At 40.2% G+C, this 22,688-nt stretch overlaps 1 protein-coding gene and 1 long non-coding RNA gene across 2 annotated transcripts in view; one reads left to right on the top strand and one right to left on the bottom strand.

The window, feature by feature from the left end:
• The window catches only part of CMTM7 (CKLF like MARVEL transmembrane domain containing 7), a 101,946-nt gene that overhangs the window by 31,861 nt on the left and 47,397 nt on the right, over window positions 1-22,688 (bottom strand). Inside the window, 1 exon segment of the mRNA XM_037825667.1 lies at window positions 14,978-15,151. Within this exon segment, the coding sequence (XP_037681595.1) occupies window positions 14,978-15,151 (174 nt within the window).
• On the top strand, window positions 18,080-21,581 carry LOC119542082. Its single transcript, XR_005218415.1, has 2 exons — window positions 18,080-18,321; window positions 20,815-21,581. It is a non-coding gene; the product is annotated as an uncharacterized LOC119542082 (long non-coding RNA).

Below are 22,688 nucleotides of genomic sequence, written 5' to 3'. Positions count from 1 at the left end.
AGGGGAGTCATATGGGATTCTTGGTAGTGGTGTTATTTGCTGTCCTTAGTAGTATATTGTATTGTATGACATGTTATTTTTCTTTTTATCATTTTTTCATGTTATTTTTCATCATTTTTTCTTATTGCTAAAAAAAAAAAAAACAAAAAAATTTTTCTTGTAGTAATCAGTATGTTCAAGTGCTGATTGTGGTGATAAATGTACAACTTTATGATGATACCATGAACAACTGATTGTACACTGTGGATAAATGTATGGTATGTGAATATAACTCTATAAAATTGCAGGAAAATATATATATATAGGAGTAAAAGTGTTGGAGAAAACATGGTGACAGGGATGATGCCTCACCAATATGGACTAACTACAATGTGTAAACTCAGAATTGAATCTTAGAACATAGCCTAACGTGGACACAATAACTGTAATAGTCCCTAGATTGTAAGCTCTTACAGTAGTTAACTCTCCCTGAATTGTAAGGCCTATCTCTAAACTTTGAGATGCTGATCCCCTAGCGTATAACCTGATTGGTCTCTGGACCAATGCATATCTCTGAGACACCTGAAACTCAGAGCTAGAGGTCGGCAGATATGAATGTCAGTATTAGTGCATACAGCCACTGTCAAAAAAAAAAAAAAAAAGCTGAAAAAGAGCCCAGACTTCAATTAGCGATATGAATGAAGCAGGTCTGGTTAAGACCAGGGCAAGCCAGGCCAAAGGATAAAGGTTGAAACTGATTGTGTTTTAAAACTTCAACTTTCATATGAGACCAAGGGAATAGATATCTATTTGGTACAGGATCTAAATTTTCTAAACGGTACAACTCTACAGTCGATTTGTTCAAACACCACAATTGCATGGAACTTTGAATAGGAAGTGAGATACGGTAGGTTAGTATAGGCTGCAGTGAAATAGTGACACATCCTAGAGTAATTTGGGCAGATAATAAAAAATATATTTACAGCCTCCCCCTCCCCAGCCCCGAGGATCTGGGGGAAGGTGCGGATGTGTTGGACATCCTCACCTGGACTGGTGTTGATGTTGTCACAAACATTGGGACTGGTGGTTTGATGTGCTGAGCCCTCGAGCACGGGACTTGCCCTTATGAAGCTCATTACCACAAAGGAGAGTCTAAAGTTGTATATAATGGTGCCTAAGAGTCTCCCCCTGAGTACCTCTTTGTTGCTCGGATGTGGCCCTCTCTCTTTCTAACTGAGCCATCTCGACAGGTGAACTCGCTGCCCTCCCCCCTACGTGGGACCCAACTCCCAGGGGTGTAAATCTCCCTGGCAACGCAGAGTATGACTCCCGGGGATGAATGTGGACCTGGCATCGTGGGACAGAGAGTATCTTCTTGACCAAAAGGGGGATGCAAAATGAGACAAAATAGTTTCAGTGGCTGAGAGATTCCAAATGGAGTCGAGAGGTCACTCTGGTGGACATTCTTATGCACTATATAGATAACACCTCTTAGGCTTTAATGTATTGGAATAGGTAGAAGTAAATACCTGAAACTACCAAACTCCAACCCAGCAGTCTGGACTCCTGAAGACAATTATATAATAATGTAGATTACAAGGGGTGACAGTGTGATTGTGAAGACCTTGTGGATCATACCCCCTTTATCTAGTGTATGGATGAGTGGAGGAATGGGGATAAAAACTAAAGGACAAATGGGGTGGGATGGGGGGATGATTTGGGTGTTCTTTTTTCACTTTTATTTTTTATTCTTGTTCTGGTTCTTTCTGATGTGAGGAAAATGTTCAGAGATAGATTGTGGTGATGAACGCATAACTATGTTATCATACTGTGGACAGTGGATTGTATATCATGGATGATTGTATGGGGTGTGAATGTATTTCAATAAAACTGAATTTAATAAAAAAAAAAGACACAAAAAAAAAGAAAATAGTTTGAGATGAATGAAAATGAAGATACCACACAACAAAACTTATGGGGTGCTGCTAAAGCAGTGCTCAGAGGGAAATTCATAACTATAAATGACTATGTTAAGAAAGAAGAAACATTTCAAATCAGTAACCTAACTTTCCACATTAAGATACTGGAAAAGAAGTACAAACTAAACCTAAAGCAAGGAGAAGGAAGGATACAATAAAGAGTAGAGTGGAAATTAAAGAAATAGAAAATAGAAAAATGATAAGAGAAAATCAAAGCTGATTCTTTGAAAAGATCAACAAAATTGACAAACCTTTAGTTAGAGTGCTCAAGAAACAAAGAGAGAAGACTCAAATTACTAGAATAAAAAATGAATGAGGGTAAGGGTGACATCAACATAGCACTGTAAACAGCTACTGAAAACTTCTCTCCAGAGATTCAAAGAAAAAAAGCACAATCCTGAGTTGTTTGAAACTCTGGAGGACATAGACTGGAGTAAGAACCTGCAAATATTGAATCAAAGAAAGAGAAGAAATATCACATAGTAATTTTCCATCCCAGACCAGCCAGTCCTCTCCCCTCCCCCTCACTCGGTCTCCATGTGGGAAGGACACAGAATCAGCAGCCAGGACCCCTCCCACCGGGGATACAGATTTTAAAATCTCACAGCAGTGATGTGCTCACAGACATTGGGGACTGGCGGTTTGATGGGCTGAGCCCTCAATCATGGGACATGCCCTTCGGAAGACTGTTAATGTAAAGGAGAGGCTAGGCCTGCCTATAATTGTGCCTAAGAGCCTCCTCCTGAATGCCTCTTTGTTGCTCAGATGTAGCCCTCTCTAGTAAGCCAACTTGGCAGGTGAAATCACTGCCCTCCCCACTGTGTGGGATCTGACACCCAGGGGTGTAAATCCCCTTGGCAATGTAGAATATGACTTCTGGGGAGGAATCTAGACCCAGCATCATGGGATGGAGAACACCTTCTTGACCAAAAGGGGGATGTGAAATTAAATGAAATAAGTTTCAGTGGCTGAGAGATTCCAAAAGAAGCCGAGGTCACTCTAGTGGGCACTCTTACGCATAATATAGATAACCCTTTTTAGGTTCTAATGACTTGGACTAGCTAGCAGTAAATACCTGAAACTATCAAATTACAACCCAGAACCCCGGAATCTTGAAGACGATTGTATAACAATGTAGCTTATAAGGGGTGACAATGTGATTGGGAAAGCCATGTGGATCACACTCCCCTTTGTCCAGTGTATGGATAGATGAGTAGAAAAACACCCAGTGTTCTTTTTTACTTTAATTGTTCTTTTTCACTTTAATTTTTATTCTTATTACTTTTGTGTGTGTCGTAATGAAATGTTCAAAAATTAATTTGGGTGATGGACGCACAACTATATGGTGGTACTGTGAACAATTAATTATACACTTTGTATGACTGCATGGTATGTGAATATCGCAATAAAATTGAATTATTAAAAAAAAAATCTCATAGCAGTGAAAAATACTCTGTTTGAAGACCCAGTGGACAGGGGAGGGGAGGGCATTTCAAGGCCCAGATCAGTAAGGTACAGAGTGAGACTGAGAAAATATGGCCAGAGAAATGTTTCCAGCTCTGGGTCTGAAAGCCCCTCCCCCACCCTTGAGGGGAGTGGCAGGCAGCAGCTGTGCTCCGAGGCAGAGCAGCCTCTGAGGATGATTAAGTTACTGAACAGCACCATCTGCTGGACAGTCCGAGAGGTGCAAGGACCGTTTCTTAGAAACACGGGAGTTGGTCCATATGCCCTGTATGGAAACCTGGCCCTGTTTTGGCTGAGAAATAGGGAAGACCCAACTATTAAAGCAGGAACCCAAATCAAACCCAGGTCTTAGTAGCCAGTGGAAAACACAGCACCACCGGAAGCCAGCAGAGTTGTATTACCACACACAGTGAACTTGCTGGGGTGCCTAGTGCCTACATCCCATCCCCGTGGCAGGCCACAGTGAGTGCTTGATTTGGGGGAGCAGACTGGGGGGCAGAGCAAATCTGACAACTGGCCAAGGAGAGAAACAAAGAAAAGAAAGGGATGAAAGTCAACAAACAAGAAAACCTTATGCAAAAGAGAAAACAACCTCCAGAATAAACCAATCAAGAAAACCACATGCCAAAACAGCCGAAAATCAAGAGACACATGAGGAAATGGGAAAATATGGCCCAAAGGAAGAAAATAACATTTCAACTGAGATTCAGGAGTTGAAACAACTAATTATAGATGTTCAAACCAATCTTTTAAATCGAATCAATGAGGTAAGAGAGAATGTGACAAAAGAGATAAAGGATATAGAGAAGACACTGGGTGATCATAAGGAAGAATTCATAAGCTTGAAAAAACAAATAGCAGAACTTATGGGAATGAAAGACTCAATAGTAGAGATGAAAAACACAATGCTGACATACAACAGCAGACTTGGAGAGTCAGAAGAAAGGATCTATGAGCTGGGGGACGGGACATCTGAAATCCTGCACACAGAAGAACAGATAGGGAAAAGAATGGAAAAATATAAGCAGGGTCTCAGAGAACTGAAGGAAAACATGAAGCACATGAATATATGTGTTATAGGTGTCCCAGAACGGTAAAGCAGAAGGAATAATAGAGGAAATAATCAATGAAAATTTCCCAAGTCTTACGAAAGACATAAAATTAGAGGTCCAAGAATTGTAGCGTACCCCAAACAGAATTGATCCAAATAGACCTACTCCAAGACACTTACTAATCAGATTTTCAAATGTCAAAGACAAAGAGAGAATTCTGAATGCAGCAAGAGAAAAGTGATCCATCACACACAAGGGAAGCTCAACAAGAAAGACTAAGTGCAAATTTTTTTGGCAGAAACCACGGAGGTGAGATGACAGTGGTATGACATATTCAAGGTACTGAAAGAGAAACACTGCCAACCAAGAGTCCTATATCTGGCCAAACTGTCCTTCAAAAATGAGGGAGAGTTTAAAATATTTACAGAAAATTGACACTGAGAGAGTTCATGAACAGGAGACCTCCTCTACAGGAAGTACTAAAGGGAATGCTACAGACAGATAGGAAAAGACAGGAGAGAAAGGTTTGGAGAAGAGTTTAGAAATGAAGATATCAGGAGATAGAAAGAGGGTAGAGATTGGACATTTGATGTTGAAGGAGTATAGAATGTTCTAGAGGATTGATTGTATAGCTCCAGAAATAGATAGCATAATACTGTGTAAGTACATTGACCAACGATGTCTGTGAGTAAAGCTGAAAGACGGATGCTAGGGGCAAGTATGACACCAACAAGAAGGAAAGATAGACAGTAAAGAAGGGGACTGTGTAACTTAGTGAAACTTAAGAGTGGTCAATGTATGTGATTAAATGTACAAATATAAGAATGTTTTTGCATGAGGGAGCAGCAAGAAAGAACGAAGTTATCAGGTATGCAATGAACTGAATGGCCCGTGAGGACACTAGGTGGCGTGAAATAAACCAGAAATGAAAAGACAAACCTTATAATGCCTCACTAATATAGACTAATAATGTGTAAAGTCTGAGAATTGAATCTGGGAGCATGCGCTATAAGGGGAAGGTTTATAGAAAGGTTCCTCTATTGTAACTTCCTATAGCAGTCACGTTTATTCGTGAGCTATAACAGTTATTTCTAAATTTTTGAGATTCTGAGCTGTTTGTGTGTGATGTGGTCAGTTCCCAGAGCTTTGGGTGTCTTTGTGGCACCTGGGACTCAGAGCCAGAATTCGGCAGCTGTGAGTGTCAGCATTGCCCCATGAGTCAACTGCTAAAGAGTCTGAAAAGGAGATCAGACTTCGACTGGAGATACAAACAAAATGGACTTGGTTGAGATTGGGGTAGATCCAACTAAAGGGTACAGGATGATACTAATCATGTTTTAAAACTTTGACTTCTGTGTTGGACCAAAGGAAGAGATGGTTATATGGTGCAAAATCTATTTTTTCTGTAGCACACTATATAATTTAACTTGTATGGTCAGTTTACTCAAATGCCATAATTACATGGAACTTGACTAGCGAGTGAGACCTTGTTGTTTGTACAGGTTAGCATGAAGCCCCTATACAACCCAGAGTTATCTTGACAGAGATTAAAAAGTATTTACAAAGCCCCCTTGAGGGACTGTGGGAAAACATGGAAATATTAAACTGCCCCAGCTGGGAAATTCCTGGTATTTTCACAAGCTTGGGGGACCACCAGCTTAGTAGGCAGAGCCCTCAATTTTGGGGCTTGCCTTTACAAAGTTTGTTACTGCAAAGGAGAGGCTAATCCTCTCCAGAATGACTGAGAAAACCTTTCGGACCAAAAGGGGGAGGAGAAATGAAACAAAATCAAGTTTCAATGGCTGAGAGATTTCAAATGGAGCTGAGAGGTCATTCTGGATGTAACTCTTATGTATTATATAGATATCCCTTTTTAGTTTTTAGTTTATTTGAATAGTTAGAAGGAAATATCTGAAATTGTTGAACTGCAATCCAGTATCCTTGATTCTTGAAAGTGATCATATAACTATATAGCTTATATGGCGTGACCATGTGATTGTGAAGATGTTATGTATGGCTCACTCACTTTACCCAGTATATGGACAAATAAATAGGGACAAAAAGTAAAAGAATAATATGGAGGAGGGGGATATGGGATGTTTTGAGTGTTCTTTTTACTTTTATTTTTATTCTTATTTTTTTGAGTAATGAAAATGTTCAAATTGACTGTGGTGATGAATGTACAACTATATGACGTTACTGTGAACAACTGTTTTACACTTTGGATGACTGTATGGTATGTGAATATATTTTAATATAATTACATTTAAAAAATGAATGAGGGTAAAAAACTCAGAACAAAGCTCTAGAGCTAATAAATGAATTTAGAAAAATGGAGGGGTACAAGATCAACACCCCCAAATCAACCATGTTTCTATATGCCAGTAATGAACAATCAGAAGAAGAAATCAAGAAAAAAATTCCATTTACAAGAGCAACTAAAAGAATCAAATATCTAGGAATAAATCTAACCAAGGATGTAAAGGGCTTGTATAGAGAAAACTGTAAAACATGGTTAAAAGAAATCAAAGAAGACCCAAACAAATAGAAGGACATTCTATGTTCATGGACTGGAAGACTAAATAACATTAAGATGTCAGTTCTACCCAAAGCAATTTACAGATTTAGCACAATCCCAATCAAAATTCCAACATCCTTCTTTACAGAAATGGAAATGCCAATCATCAAATTTATATGGAAGGAATAGATAGAGATGATGGTAGCACATTATTGTGAGTGTAATTAACAGCACTGAATCGTGTGTGATTGTGGTTGAAAAGGGAAGTTTAGGGTCATGAATGTCACTAGAGGGAAAGCTAGAAGATGAAACACAGGACTGTATAATGTAGTGAACCCTGTTGTGGATGACGAAGGTGGTTAATAGTATAAATATAAGAATGTTCTTCCATGAAATGGAACAAATGTATATCAGTATTATGTGATATTAATAATATGGTGCTAAACGGGAAAAAAATACACTAAATGCAGACTATGGACTACAGTTAACAGTAATATTAAAATATTCTTCCATCAACTGTAACAAAGGTACCACACCAATGCTAAGTGTTATTAATAGGGGGGTTTAAGAGGTATGGGGCTTTTTCTTTTTGGAGCAATGAAAATTTTCCAAAATTGATTGTAGTGATGAATGTGCAACTCTGTGATTAAAATGAGAGCCAATGATTGTACCTATTGGATAGATTGTATGGTGTGGGAATAAAACCACTTTAATTAAAAAAAAATTATGTGGAAGCATAAGGGTAAATTTATATGAAATAGCTAAAGCCATCTTGAAAAAGAACAAAGTTGAGGGACTCACACTTCCCAATCTTAAAACTTATTACAAAGCCAAATTAATCTCTGTGTCATTAAATGTTGTTTCAAAATGATGCTGTATCTTGACCAAAAAGGGGATGTGAAAGGAAATGAAATAAGCTTCAGTGGCAGAGAGATTCCAAAAGGAGCCGAGAGGTCACTCTGGTGGGCACTCTTATGCACAATTTAGACAACCCTTTTTAGGTTCTAAAGAATTGGGGTAGCTGGTGGTGGATACCTGAAACTATCAAACTACAACCCAGAACCCATGACTCTTGAAGACAACTGTATAAAAATGTAGCTTATGAGGGGTGACAATGGGATTGGGAAAGCCATAAGGACCACACTCCCCTTTGTCTAGTTTATGGATGGATGAGCAGAAAAATAGGGGAAACAAACAAACAAACAAACAGACAAAGGTACCCAGTGTTCTTTTTTACTTTAATTGCTCTTTTTCACTTTAATTATTATTCTTGTTATTTTTGTGTGTGTGCTAATGAAGGTGTCAGGGATTGATTTAGGTGATGAATGTACAACTATGTAATGGTACTGTGAACAATCGAATGTACGATTTGTTTTGTATGACTGCATGGTATGTGAATATATCTCATTAAAATGAAGATTTAAAAAAAAAAGTAAACCTAGGGAATATACTATTAAAAAATTCTTAGGACAAAATGATTTTAAAAAAAGTAAACTTATATAGAGATCATCAAATATACTTTCATCACAGATTACTTATATTCCTGGGAATAAAAGGAAACCTCCCAAGACAGCATTCAAAGACTTTCGTAATTTCAAAAGATCCTGATGTCTGCCCTGATTCAGCTAATAGAATACTTCCAAGCCCTTTTTAAAGAAGAAAAGCTACTAGTAGATTAGACTCTAATGTTCCAAGAGATTCTTTGGCATAGAAATAATTTGCAATGCCCAGACTGGTAGAGGAATAGGAGATAAATAGGAGAGAAAATGGTTTGAAAGCATTTAGAAATAAAGGTCTTCTAAAATAGCAAACACAAAAGGAGAACCTAAGTTTCATATAATCAATGAAGGTATTTAAAGGCCTTGTTGTCCTTCATTTAAGAGCAAATAATTTTCTAAATTTTTCAAACTCAAAAAGCTTAACTTATTCTGTATTGATTTTAAATGCATTAAATTATAATGTAAGGAAAATGTTTCCTAAAGATTCCATCAGTAACACTAAGTGCCAGTAAATGTATGCCCCAAACCTCATATCATAAATTGGACTTACTGTACACTATCTAAAATAAATTAAACACACAACCTAAGAGCCAATGGGGAATCTAACTTCTCTCTATTGGAATTAGGCATGTTTTAATTCTAGGTAATTGGTTAGATCTAATAACCAATACAGAAATCTTCTAATTTTCCAGGAGTCAGGATTATAACTGGAACACTCCATGGAACGGTAGCGCTGGAATTAGGCACCAACTCAAAAATGTTAATTCACCCACATTCTGCCTACTATCCCCATTCTCCTCCTGAACTACACCCCCATGTGTCTTTTGCATGCAGCGCTCTCTTTGAAGCCAGTGAGAGTTTCATGCGTGGGAAATCATGGTAGTCAAAGCTACTTATACAAAAGCATATGGTTAGGAGTCCAGGGGATGCTGAAAATAATACCTATTAGAAGTCTCCTTTTGGGGAGTTAATCCCACTATGAGACCCTTGCATTCTGTATTTCCCGTTCCTAGGGTGTTTCAATTGGTGGCTTCAATCCTGTAGCACCAAGGTTTGTTTTCACATTTAGTTCTCTTGGATTTTTTTTAACCTACTTAGGCAAAAAAGAAAAAAAAAAAGAAAAAAAAAAAAAAGAGGCAGCAAAATAGGAAAAGAAGGCAGGGGGTGGGGAAAGAATAAATCATTATGCAGCTCTCAAACCTCCACAGGGAAATAGCAGTACAAACCCACAGATCCAGAATTGTCAAGCAATGGGGCTGTTTGTTTACAAGTCGCAGAATCAGTTATGTAACTAGATAAATTAAGGAAATTTAGTGGGGCCGGGGGAGGACTGATACGTTTTGAATTAGTCAAGACATTTCATCTCTGAAATCAGTTCATGCAGAATTTTTATTTATCTATTTTTAGTTGTTTTAGGAATTCAGTTTTTGAGTTTTATTGTACCAAAGTACAGTGTTTCCATGTGGATAATGACCCCTCATTCTTTATCATTAATATAAGATACCTGAAAATACTTCCTCATCATAAGACTTGATTCCTTTATGCATTAAAAGGGAAATTGGAATTGCTTTTTATTCTGTTGACATGGAATATCTCTGTCTGATTAAGCAGGAGAAGTGAATTATATGAAAAAAGGATCAGTTCTAATTCCTCTCTACCACCTACCCTATAACTTCTTTTTGTTGTTGTTGGATTTGTTTGTTTTGTTTAAGTTCTGGGACTATATACCATTTATAAAATAAAAGACTTTTATGAAATAAAAAAAAACAAAAAACAAAAAACAAAAAAACAGCATGGTACCCTAAACAAGACTGATGGAATCAAACTGAGGGGGCAAAGACCACTCAATTGAGAAAAGAATAGTCTCCAACAAATGGTGCTGGTAAAACTGGATCTCCATTTGCAAAAGACTGAAGGTGGATCCCTACCCCACACCATATACATAAATTAACTCAAAATGGATCACAGACCTAAATAAGAGGTAGAACTATCAAACTTCTAGAAGAAAACATAGGGGAGCATCTTTAGGACATTGTATTAGGCAATGCTTTCTTAGACTTTACTCTCAAAGCACATGCAACAAAAGAAAATATAGAAAAATGGAATCTCATCAAAATTAATAACTTTCAGCCTCAAAGAACTTTATCATGAAAGTAAAATGACATACTACATAATAGGAGAAAATATTTGGAAACCAAATACCTGATAGGGGTTTACTATCCAGAATATGTAAAGAAATTCTTCAACTCGACAATAAACAACCCAGTTAAAAAGTAGGCAAAAGATTTGAATAGGCATTTCTCCAAAGTTATACAAATGGTCAGAAAGCCAATGAAAACATGCTCAACATCATTAGCTATTAGGAAAATGCAAATCAAAACTAGAATGAGATATCATTTCATACCCACTAGAATGGCTACTATCAAAAAAACAAAATTACAAGGATTGAAGAGGATATGGAGAAACAAGAACACTCATTTATTGCTGGTGAGAATGTAACATAGTGCAGCCACTGTGGAAGTGTTTAGCATTTTCCTCAAAAAGTTAGTTCTTCAGAAAATTAAGTACAGAATCATCATATGACCTGGCAATCCCATTTCTAGGTATATACCCAAAAGATCTGAAAGCAGGAACTCGAACACATATTTGCACATCAATGTTCATAGTGGCATTATTCACAGAAGCCACCCAAACATCCAACAATTGATGAATGGATAAATAAAATATGGTATATAGACACAATGGGATCTTATTCAGCCCTAAAAAAGGAATGAAATTCTGATACATGTGACCACATGGATGAACCCTGAAGATATCATGTTGACTGAAAAATCCACACACAAAAAGAAAAATATTGCATGATCTCACTGATCTGAAAGAATTAGAATTATCAAACTCATGGTTATAAACAGAATATAGGTTGCCAGGGGATGGGGTGGGAGTAGGGAATGGGGGGTTAATGCTTAAAATGTACAGTTTCTATTTGGGACTATGGAGAAGTTTTGGCAATAGATGGTGGTGTTGATAGCACAACATTGTGAATGTAATTAACAGTACTGAATTATATATTTGAATGTGGTTTTAAGGGGAAATTTTAGGTTATATGTTACTAAAAGAAAAATTAAAAAAAAATCCATGGATGTGCACAACACAAACAGTGAATCTTAAGTTAAATCATGGCTATTAATAGCACAATTGTAAAAATGTGCTTTCTTCAATTGTGACAAATGTACCTCATGAATGCAAGGTGTTAATAATAGTGTGATACATGTGAGCCCTGTATTTTATGCATGGTTGTTCTGTAAACCCACAGCTTCTCTATTAAAAACAAAACAAAACGAAGATACAGCAAAGTTGTCTTCCTGACCCCAGCATAGCGCCCTCCCTCTTAAAGGTAACCTTCGTTGGGAGGTTGATTTGTATCTTTTATATCCTTATATTTCTACTACATATATATGGATGCATAAATAATACACAGCATTGTATGTTTCTAAATCACGTAAGTGGTATTTTAACACTACAGATCCATTTTAAACTTGCTTTTTTCTTTGTTTTTGCAATTTATCCATAGATGTAGTTAAACCATTTTAACCTTCTGTATGGTATTCTATTGCATGGTTATACTACAATGTATTTCTCTGTTCGTTTATTGATGGACTTTTATGTTCATAGTCATCTTGATAAATGCAGAAAAAGCATTTGAAAAAATCCAAAACACTTTCATGATAAAAACACTCAACAAACTAGGAACCAAGTGAACTTTCTCAACCTAACAAAGGGCATCTATGAAAAACTCACAGCTAACATCATACTTAATGGTGAAAGACTACATGCTTCCCTCTTAAGATCAGCAACAAGATAAGGATGTCTGCTCTTGCCACTTCTATTCAACATTGTACTGGAGGTTTTAATCAGGTAAATTTAGGCAAGAAAAAGAAACAAAAGGCATCTAGACTGAAATGAAGGATTAAAACTGTTTCTTCTCAGAGGACATGATCTGATATATAGAATATCCTAAGAAGCAGAAACCAAAAACCAAACAAAACAACTATTAGAAATGAGTTCAGCAAAGTTGCAGGATATATGATCAATACAGAAAAATCAGTTGTATTTTTACACACTAACAATTAACGATCCAAAAATGAAATTAATAATTCCATTTACAATAATCAAAAAGAACAAAATACATCAGAATAAATCTAACAAAAGAAGTACAAAATGTATACACATGAAAACTATAAAACATTAATGAAAGAAATTAAAGAAGAGCTAAATAAATAGAAAAACATCCCATGTTCATGGACAGGAACACTTAAAGTTAAGAAGGCAACACTGTCCAAACTGATCTACAGATTCAACATAATTCCTGTTTTTTTTTTTTTGTTTGTTTGTTTGCCAAGACTGGGCACCTCCTCTGTCCTTTTTAAGGAAAGATGAATGATTCCTCCTCTCTGCTCCCATAAGACATTAAAAACAAAGTTATAGCTGACTTCTTTTTATAAACTGACAAGCTGATTCTAAAATTCACATGGAACTACAAGGGTTCCAGAATAGCCAAAACAGTCTTGAAAAATAAGGACAAAGTGGGAGGGCTCACATTTCCCAATTTCAAAACTTGCTACAAAAAGCAACAGTAATCAAGACAGTGTGGTATTGGCACAAGGACAAGCAAATAGATCAATGAAATTGAAAAATAAACCCTCACATTTATGGTCAACAGATTTTTGACAAGGGTGCCAAGACCATTCAATGGCAGAAAGAATAATCTTTTCAACAAATGGTCTTGGTACAACTGGATAGCCATATGAAGAAGAATGAAGTTGGACCCTTACCTCACACCATATAAAAAAGTTAACTCAAAATGAATCAAAGACCTAAATGTAAAAGCAAAAAGTATAAAACTCTTAGAAGAAAACATGGGGTAAATCTTCATGACCTTGGATTTAGCAAAATATTCTTAGCTATGACACCAAAAGCATTAAGAAATGGAACAAAAAAATAGATAACTTAGATGTCATCAAAATAAAAAATTTCTGTACCACCAAGAAAGTAAAAACACAACCCATGGAATGAGAGAAAATATTTGCAAATAATGTCTCTAATAAGGGACTTGTATTCTAAACTTGTATCTAGAATATATAAAAAAATCTTATAACTCAATAATAAAAAGAAAATTAACCAAATAAAAAATGGCCAAAGAACCTAAACAAACATTTCTCCAAAGAAGATACACACATGGCCAATAAGTACATGAAAACAGGCTCAATATGATTAGTCATCAGAGAAATGCAAATCAAAACCACAATGAGATACTACTTTATACCCAATTAGGATGGCTAGAACCAGAAAATCAGATAAGTGTTGGACAGAATATGGAGAAATTGGAACCCTCACACCCTGTTTCCGGGAATGGAAATTAGTGCAGCAGCTTTGGAAAACAGTCTGGTAGTCCCTCAACTGGATAAACAAGAGTTACTGTGTGACCCAGCTTTTCCATTCCCACACATATCCTCAAGAGAAATGAAAATATATGTCCACACAACAACTTGTACATGAGTGTTCATAGCAGCATTAGTCACAATAGTCAAAAGGTAGAAAGAACCCAAATATCTACCTACTGATAAATGACTAAATAACATGCTATATTCATATAACAGAATATTATCTGGCCATAGAAAGGAATGAAGTACTGATATATACTACAACATAGATGAACTCTGAAAACATGTTAAGTGAAAGAAGCTAGTCAACAAAAGACCATATATTATAGGATGCCACTTATCTGAAATGTCCAGATTAGGCAAATTGATAGACAATAGATTAGTGGTTGTGTTGGGCTGGAGGGGATGAAGACGTGGAGGGAGGGTAATAGATAAAAGTTATGGAGGAGGAATTTCCTTTTTTAGGTGATAAAAATGAGCTAAAATTGACTGTGATAGTTGCACAGCTCTGTGAATATACTACAGACCACTGAATTGTATACTTTGGGCAAATTGTATGGTATGTGAATTATAGCTCAATAAAGCTGTTACAAAATAAATACTGAGGAGTAAAAACCCGGCAACCTCTAATTTCTCTTCTCAGCCCATCAGTCCTTTTAGCTAACAAATCTTGTCCTTCAATTCTTAACGATGCATAAATCCTCATCCTCCACATCGGCTCCTTCTTTCCATGTTTTTCCTCTCAACTCACACACAAAATGCCCTTTTTCTGTCTCTTGAGAAAATTAACATTGAGGCAAGAGGCACAGTGTTTTCAGAGATGAAAAGTGAGTTTTAGATACCAGCAGTACGTAAGGTAGAGGTGTACACCAAACAGTGGGAAATGGAGGGCTGAAGCAGCAAAGGATGCTGGGGGCAAAGGAGGTGGGGTGGGGGATAAGGGGAGGGGAGCCTGGACACCCCGCTAAGATCCCGACTTCTGCACCAGACCCTCCCTTCGCAGGCCACACAGAGGAGCAGCGAGTGTGCCCGGCCACTTCCTTACCGACAGGGGCCAGCTGATACAGGTGAGCACACGGTAGAGGCGGAAGAGGTGCACCAGGTAAAAGGCAAGGATCATGATCAAGTCACAAATGGTAACCACTTCAAAGTAGCTGTAGGCACTGTAGTCCGTCCACAGAGAGCTCCTCACGCAGATGAAGGCAATCAGCAGAGTGACCTGGACAAAAAAGCAGAGACATCAGAGAACTTTCTCCCCCAGAGGGCACCCATGGAACATGCATCAACAAAACCACAAAAGCACAAATGACAACAAAAAACAAACCAAATAACTTCCCCCAAGAGCCAAATTGAGGGTCTGCTACAGTTCAGGTGATTTCCTCAGTAACTGGCTGGAAGTTTGGAAGAGTGCAATTTCATGTAGCTCTGTAATCTAGAAGTGCAGGCCTTGAAAATGCAGGCTGGCTATCAGCGCGCAGGACTGGGCGCTTGACTTGGTCCCCCCTGAAGTTTGTTATATTGTGCCGGCAGGATGCAGCCTCAGAGGGGAGGCAGGAGTATAGAAAAATAACAAAGCAGAATCATTTCATTTATTTATTGGACTGCCACAAAGCAAACAGGGAAGTTCAGTGTGACACTGGACCTGCGGTTTACGTATTAGGTCAAACTGTATAATGTTGCCAATATTTGACTGTTTTTGACCTGTAAAGGTGACAGTACATGCATTACAACTTACCAGTTGTCGGACAACATGTTACCATTTACTGGGGCATGACACAGATGATCTTATTGAGGGCTCACAAGTTCTACCCTACAAGCAGGTGATATTATATCCCCATTTCCAGAAGGGAAACCGAGGCCAACAGTCTTGATAATTAGTCCAAGGCTCCCCAGCTTGCAGTCTACAGAGGTGTGATTAGAACACAGGCCTGCCTGACTCAGACTATGCTCTTCCATGGCAGATGTAGCTGGGCCTCCCCAAAGTGTGAGCCCTCATCCTGAAACACGCTGAGAAAGGGGATGTGTTATCAAAGATGGGGATCCTGGTACAGAGGCTGTGCTTGCTCACCTCACTGGAGCATATGGGCAGGGCTCACTAAGTGTGTCACTGAATGAGTGAATGAATGAATGAAAAGACTGACCAGATCAGGTGGATCTTATTGGCAACATATACTAGGACAAGAGAGGAGACTGGACGAAGGAAGAGCAGATTCTTTTTGTGAAGGCCCCTCAAAGAGAGTAAAACCATGTCCCTGCCACAGAGAGAACATACAAATAACACAGAGGTGTTCAATGCATGTAAAACCTTAGGATCTATTTTAAAAGCACAATTAATTTAGGACAAAGATGATTTTGTATTGCCTCTTTTCCAATAGAATAGTGATTTTCAAAGCAGCTGTGTGTGTATGTGATTTTGCTCCCCCCGGAGACATCTGGCAATGTCAGGAGACATTTTTGGTTGGCAGGACTTGTAGGGGTGATGGGGTGCTACTGGCATCTGGTGGCTGGAGGTGAGGAATGCAGCTGAACAGTGCACAGGACAGCCCTCATAACAAACTATCTGGCATCAAATGTCAATACTGCTGCTCTTGGGAAACCCTACTGTAGAAAAATTTCAAAATGAATCTAACTCTGGTAAATGTGGCTGAAGCCCCTCATTTCTAACTATCAAGATCCTCAGTAATCAGTACAACAGCTGGAAAAGAACTCTTGCCTTGAAGCTTAAAGTGGGCATGAAGACTGTTTTGCATAACAGATGAAAACAGAAGAGTGTGGCTCAGACACAGAGGGACCCTCAACATTTGCGTATTTCCCTTTGCTAATGAGCAACATGAGTATTTTCATTTTCTCAGTTCCTCTCAAGCCCACCAGCCATGGTAAAATAATGATTCATGCCTTAAGATGCCTTTGCCTCTCCCGGGAGTGTGCTCAACAGCAGGGCTTCGCTGCCTCATTAGGCCCCATCTCCAGGCCTCATCGATCTGGGCAAGTCTGTGGGTCTCCCCACTCCTGCACTGACCCCCTCGTGCACTGGGATATTTTTACTCAGGGCCTGTCTTGGCATGCAATCGTTTGTGATTATGCAGTATGATTCTTAGCTGGAGAGGCTCTTTGCAAAAGCAAAGATTAAAATAATTTTTAGAACTTTTCATCCGTGATACAGTCAGATCTTTTTTATGGCGACACAGGGATTTTGGAGTTTCCCTATGAACAAAAGGGGCTTGGGTAGGACGCCTCCCTTGGGCTCCCACAGCTGAGTGCTATGCAGCAGGAAGTGCATTACAGCCCTGCCACACACCATGTTAAACCTCTCTGGAGAATGTGCTTGGGAAATTCGACTTCATTAGCTCTGTCCACTCGACCTAGGGCTGCCTACTATGTACCTTTCCTTAGGAAAGTCTGATTTTAGAGAGTCTAATTTATACAGAAGATGGTGTACACTTATGCAAGGTACTAAACACTTTCTTTTTGCCTAAGGATTCATTCATTCCTACTTCAAATAGTCAGCTTCTTAGCTAGAGCACTTATAAAAAAAAAGATTTGACTGACACCTAACTTCAGGAACTCTTCTAAGGCCTATAAGAAACTTCTATAAATTTTGGGGGACTCCTGAGTCATTCAGGTCAAAACCTGAAGGGCAACTGGAAAAGTGAAGCAGAAGGAAGAAAGAACAAGAAAATATTGGAGAAAAGGCCCTGGGGTGTTTTCTTTTCCTGCGTGTCCCCTCAGGACCTCTTTTTGTTCCACACTTGCCCTTTAGAAAAGCAAATCAACAAACACACCTGAGTTTAGAATTCTGATTTCAGCATGAGGGACGGCTGGGAGACTCCTTGAAGACACATGTGTTCTCCTTTAGAGCAACTTAAATGTGATACTGTCTAAAGGACTAACTGTTAAGGCACCTTCTCACCCATCTCATAAAGGTTTATTTTATATTGTACTGTCATGAAAATATCCAGGAGAAGGGGGAATTTTTGTTTTGGGGAAAAAAAAGTTCCATGGGCTCAAATGCCCTTAAAAAAATGTCCAGGGGTTTAAAAGTAATGGTTATAAGGACACTCAACTCAAAGCCAGTGTCTCACAGACCAGCCACAGGACTGAGTCATCGAAACACCCCAGATTGGAAACATCCCCTCCTCCCCCAAACTGTTCTTTCTAACCTCACGGTCCCTCATTTTCCATTCTATCAGAATTCTTACTAGAAAGAAGAGATGATTTCTATGAATGGAGCTGTGGCTTTCGATTTCACAGGGGATGGAGCCATCTGACATCACCTGAGAGAAACACTTGTCTCCTGAGAACTTCGGAATCAAACCAGTTCGGTCCTTGCTCCAGTGGACACGCACAGCCAAGGCACCGGCAGCCTGCAGGCCTTGCTGCTCAGCCTGGGTGAGCAACCCACAAGGAATAAACGCAAGTCCAAGATGCACAATTTCTGGAGAATACTTGAGGCAAAGCTGGGCAGCAGAGGCCTCCAGGCGTCTGGGGGCCCTGCCATGGGGTGCCTGCAGCCTGTTCCCCGGAGCATTCCCTCAGCGGGCCTGCTTCCTGCCCTCCCCACCCAAGTCTGGGCCACTGAACATGCCCATGTCTGGCTGAAGATGGCACCAGATCCCTTTGGTTTTTGAGAACCCTGGCTGGGTGCAGCAGCTCTCCCAAACCCACCCTCCTGCACATTTTGTCCTCTGACCTTGGAATCATGTTTCAGTGAGAGAGTCAGGCAGGAGGAGGGGAAGTAACTGATGAAAGCCAACATCAAAGGTCTTAGACCCAACCCTAAAAGGCTCTCTGGAAGAGCCCAGGAGATGACACGCCAGGCTTGTTCAGAAAGTCATAGAAGTAGAGGACTTAGTGAGTGGAAACCGCATTCGTAAATGCAAGCTGGCCCATAAATGACCTGGCTTGCCAGTGGGCAGGCAGGCAGAGGAATTCATATGTTCCCAACTTTGGCTGCGTTCTTCACTGGGGTGTAGGGAAATCTACCCCTGCCTCCGGTTCAAGCCTCTACTACATCATCACCATAAAACAGCCCTTGTGCAGTTTAATTCCCCTGCTGCTCACAGAGCCCCCGCCTGGCTGCTCCCCCCAGGCCCCAAACCACTCACCACCAGCAGCTTTTCTCGACAGGGCCCTCCCCACTCCCACCCCCCATACACAGTTTTGTTTTGTATCCAAAGATAAAAATGCAATAAAAAACCCCAAGAGAGGGAACGATATAGAAAACATTTTATCAGGGACCTCAGATCCAGGCCTGGAAGCAACTGGCTAAGGCACTGGTTTCTGACTCTCACCATATAGCAAAGTCACCTGGCAGTGGATTAAAAACCAGATTTGATGCTTCCTATGCTGGGAATATGTCTGAAAGGACACATAAGAAATTGGTAGCAGTGAGGAGGGGAAATAAATATTAAGGGTTTTAAAATTTTGTTTGCTTATAAAGATAACATTTTTTAAAAAGCAACTTTTTACGACACGTCTTGGAGCTCTTTAATGTCACCCATATAGAGCTACCTTTTTCTTTTAAATGGTGGCACAGTATTCCCTAATATGGCTGTAGCTTTATTTAACCCAGCGTTTCCTCAGCCTCAGCACTGATGATATTTGGGGCTGGATAACTCTTTGCCATGGAGAGTTATCCAGTGCACTGTAGGATGTTTAGCAGCATCCTTGGCCTCTACTCACTAGATACTACAAGTCCCTCCCCAGTTGTGATATCAAAAATCTTCCTCAACATTGTTGAATATCCCTGGGGGCAAAACTGTCTCTGATTGAGAACCACTGACTTAAACAGTCTTCTACTGATGGACATCCAGCACATTGCCAGGTTTTTACAATACAAACAATCCTGCAAAGAATATTCTTGTACATACTTCTTTATGTGTGAATATTTCCAAAAGATTCCTAGAAAAGAAATTACAGGGTGAAAGCAAATACACATTTAAGATTCTGATGTTCACTGTCAAATTGCTATTCAGAACAGATATGCTTCCCTGAACAGGGAATCTTGCCAACACAGATTATTATCATTATTTAAAAAGAATGGAAATATTTTAATTTTCATTTTCCCAATTACTACTGGGTTGACTATCTTCTCACATGTTTATTGGTTACTGCTTGTTCATATATATGGCCTATTTTTCTCCTGTTTGTATTTTTATTATTGATTTTAAGAACTCCTTAAATTCTGAATTAACGCATGTCCTATCAACCTATTGCAAATATATTCTCTCATTCTATCACTGCCTTTATTTTATTTTGTTATCAGAAGTTCAAAATTTTTATGCAGTCATTCTAAATATCATTTCTTGGCTTCTGGGATTTAGGTTTTGCTCTCCCCCCCAAAATTATAAATGAATAGGCTTTTCCATTAAAAAGAAACATATAGTCCATTTAAAAAAAAAAATTTTTTTTTTTTGGCTCTTGCAGCATTTATTTTTGTAGATGGCTGAACTAGGACACACAGCAGGGTTCTAACTTTAACCAAACAGTCCATCGATTGTTCTAACAATATTTGCTGGGCAGCCCAGCCTATCCCCAGTGGTTTGAAATGTCGCCTTTAACACAAACTCCTACCTGCTCATTTCCAATCCACTGTCCACAGAGCAATTGTCATCAATTGTTGAAACACATTACAGTCTTAAAATCCTTCAGTAGTTTCCCAAAACTCTCAAATCAGGTCAGAATCCTTTTGGAAGGCCCAAATGGGCTGCAAGTTCTGCTTCCTGCTCCCTCTGCTGCTTGGGCACGGCGGGCTCCTTGGAGTTCCTTCACCACGCTGCCCCCAAGCAGGGTCCCCCCGACTTCCACTGTGAGGTACCTTTGCGATCTGTAATATCTGTATGTGTTGTTGGTTGACTTGTTCATTATCCTTCTCCCCAACAGCACTGCAAGCCCCAGGAGGACAGGGACACTTGTCCGTCTCCCTGCACACTGGAGGCACCCAGTTCCGCACTGGCTGAATGAATGGTTCCTGGGGTCACTCTGCCATCCTCCGGGACAGCTCCACGACATTCCATTACATTTTTAACAACACACCTCCTGCCCTACTACTGGCTTCATGTTTCTTGAGAAGAGGACTGTGCTTTGTCACTGAACATTACTTCAGGGCCTGGCACAATGCTGGGCATGTAGAGAGGGTGTGACAGCCTGCTGGATGAATGAGGTTTGGAGGCCTCTCGGCCTCCCTGACAGTTGGCAGATGAGACAGTTGGTCTCATCAATGCCCCAGAGGCCTGTCACTCATGATATAAGTAGGGCTTCTGATACATGTTCTTAGCTTGGGATGGAGCCGGAACATCCTCTGCCTGTTACTCAGGCCAGGCCACGCCCCCCTCATCCCAAATGATTTCCAGAACTGACACAGCCTAGATGGGAGGCCTGTGCAACAATCCCTTCATCCACATCACCGCTGTTCGTCACTGGAAAGTCTGTCAGGGATCACAGTTAGGAAGAGTGGGCTAGAAACCTGAGCTTTTCAAAGAGGTCGCTGCACCAAAAAGGGCGAGAGGCACCACCGACATTTATTACATAGCAAACTTGGTGGCAAGCAATGGTTTCTTTAGCTTGTTTCTCTTTCAATATTTGACTCAATTTTCTTGTCTCTTTGGCCACTAGATGAACTTTTAAACAATAAAAAGAGCTTCTTCCTCCTCTCACTCCTGCAATTAATGTGTGAGAGGGGAAAGGCAGGGCTGTGGATGGTCACTCCCTGAGGAGACCCCTAGGGGACAGGGCTGGGGGAGTGGGTCATCAGAGAGGACCAAGGACAGCTGAGACAACGTGGAGGCACCTCAGGGAACGTGTGCATTGAGCCCCCAGAAGACGGCGTCTGCTGTGGGTGATCAGCACAGTGGCTGGGATGATAAGAGCAGAAGTGGTAATGAATATCAACCGAATCTCACTGGGTACCAAACTCTAAGGGTTTTACGTGTATTTGTCCATGTTATCCTGAAAACAACCTACGATGAAGGTATTATTCTCATGTTATAATAAAAGGAAGCTGAGGCACAGAGACAGTAAGCAATCTGCACCAACCACACAACTAGTGAGTCCCCGGAGCCAGGGCCTGAACCCAGGCAGGCTGGCTGCAGCATCCCCACTCCTCAGCACGACGGGCTCTTGTTGCTAAGGCAGCGATGCCCCCACCTGCCCTCATGGAGGCTGCGGCCTCAACACAGGCTAGTGGACGTGTGTCAGCAAAACTGAGCAGGACAGAGAGGAATGGACAGGAGGGTGTCACTAGTCAGTGGTGTGGGAAGCCCCCAGGGGTGAAGGAAGCCCTGGCCAAGCCAGGGTAGGAGATGCAGATCCCCGTGGGGGTGAGGAAGCAACAGAGGCAGCCATCACAACCCTCTACTGACCACCTGGTGGGTACCAGGCAGTGTGACATTAGCCCAGTTAATCCTTGAGCACAGCAGGTGGCCCTGTGCCAATTCACAGGAATGAGGAAAGGGAGAACCCGAGGTGGGTCACTTGCCCAAGGTCACACAGATGGTGGGTGGTGGAGCCAAGAAGCAAATCCAGGTCTCCCTGAATCCCAAAACTGATAAAGAGAGAGTATATTCCAGAGGGATGGCGATGAGAAGCCAGTGTGGGCTGTTGTGCCTCAGTGGCTTGAGTGTGCCCCCAAATCCCCCCCAGGGTGGGGGAGTCTACACCCAAGTCAGGAACAAAGAAGAGTTCCACAGGGGCATGCAAGAAGGTGGTGGCAGGAGGGGCTGCAAAGAACCAGACCCAAGCCCATCAGTCCTCCATGG

This window comes from Choloepus didactylus, chromosome 1, assembly GCF_015220235.1.
Source record: "Choloepus didactylus isolate mChoDid1 chromosome 1, mChoDid1.pri, whole genome shotgun sequence".
Classification (NCBI taxonomy): Eukaryota; Metazoa; Chordata; class Mammalia; order Pilosa; family Megalonychidae; genus Choloepus; species Choloepus didactylus.
The sequence above is the reverse complement of the archived record's forward strand: the minus strand, read 5'-3'. Positions and strand labels throughout refer to the sequence as shown.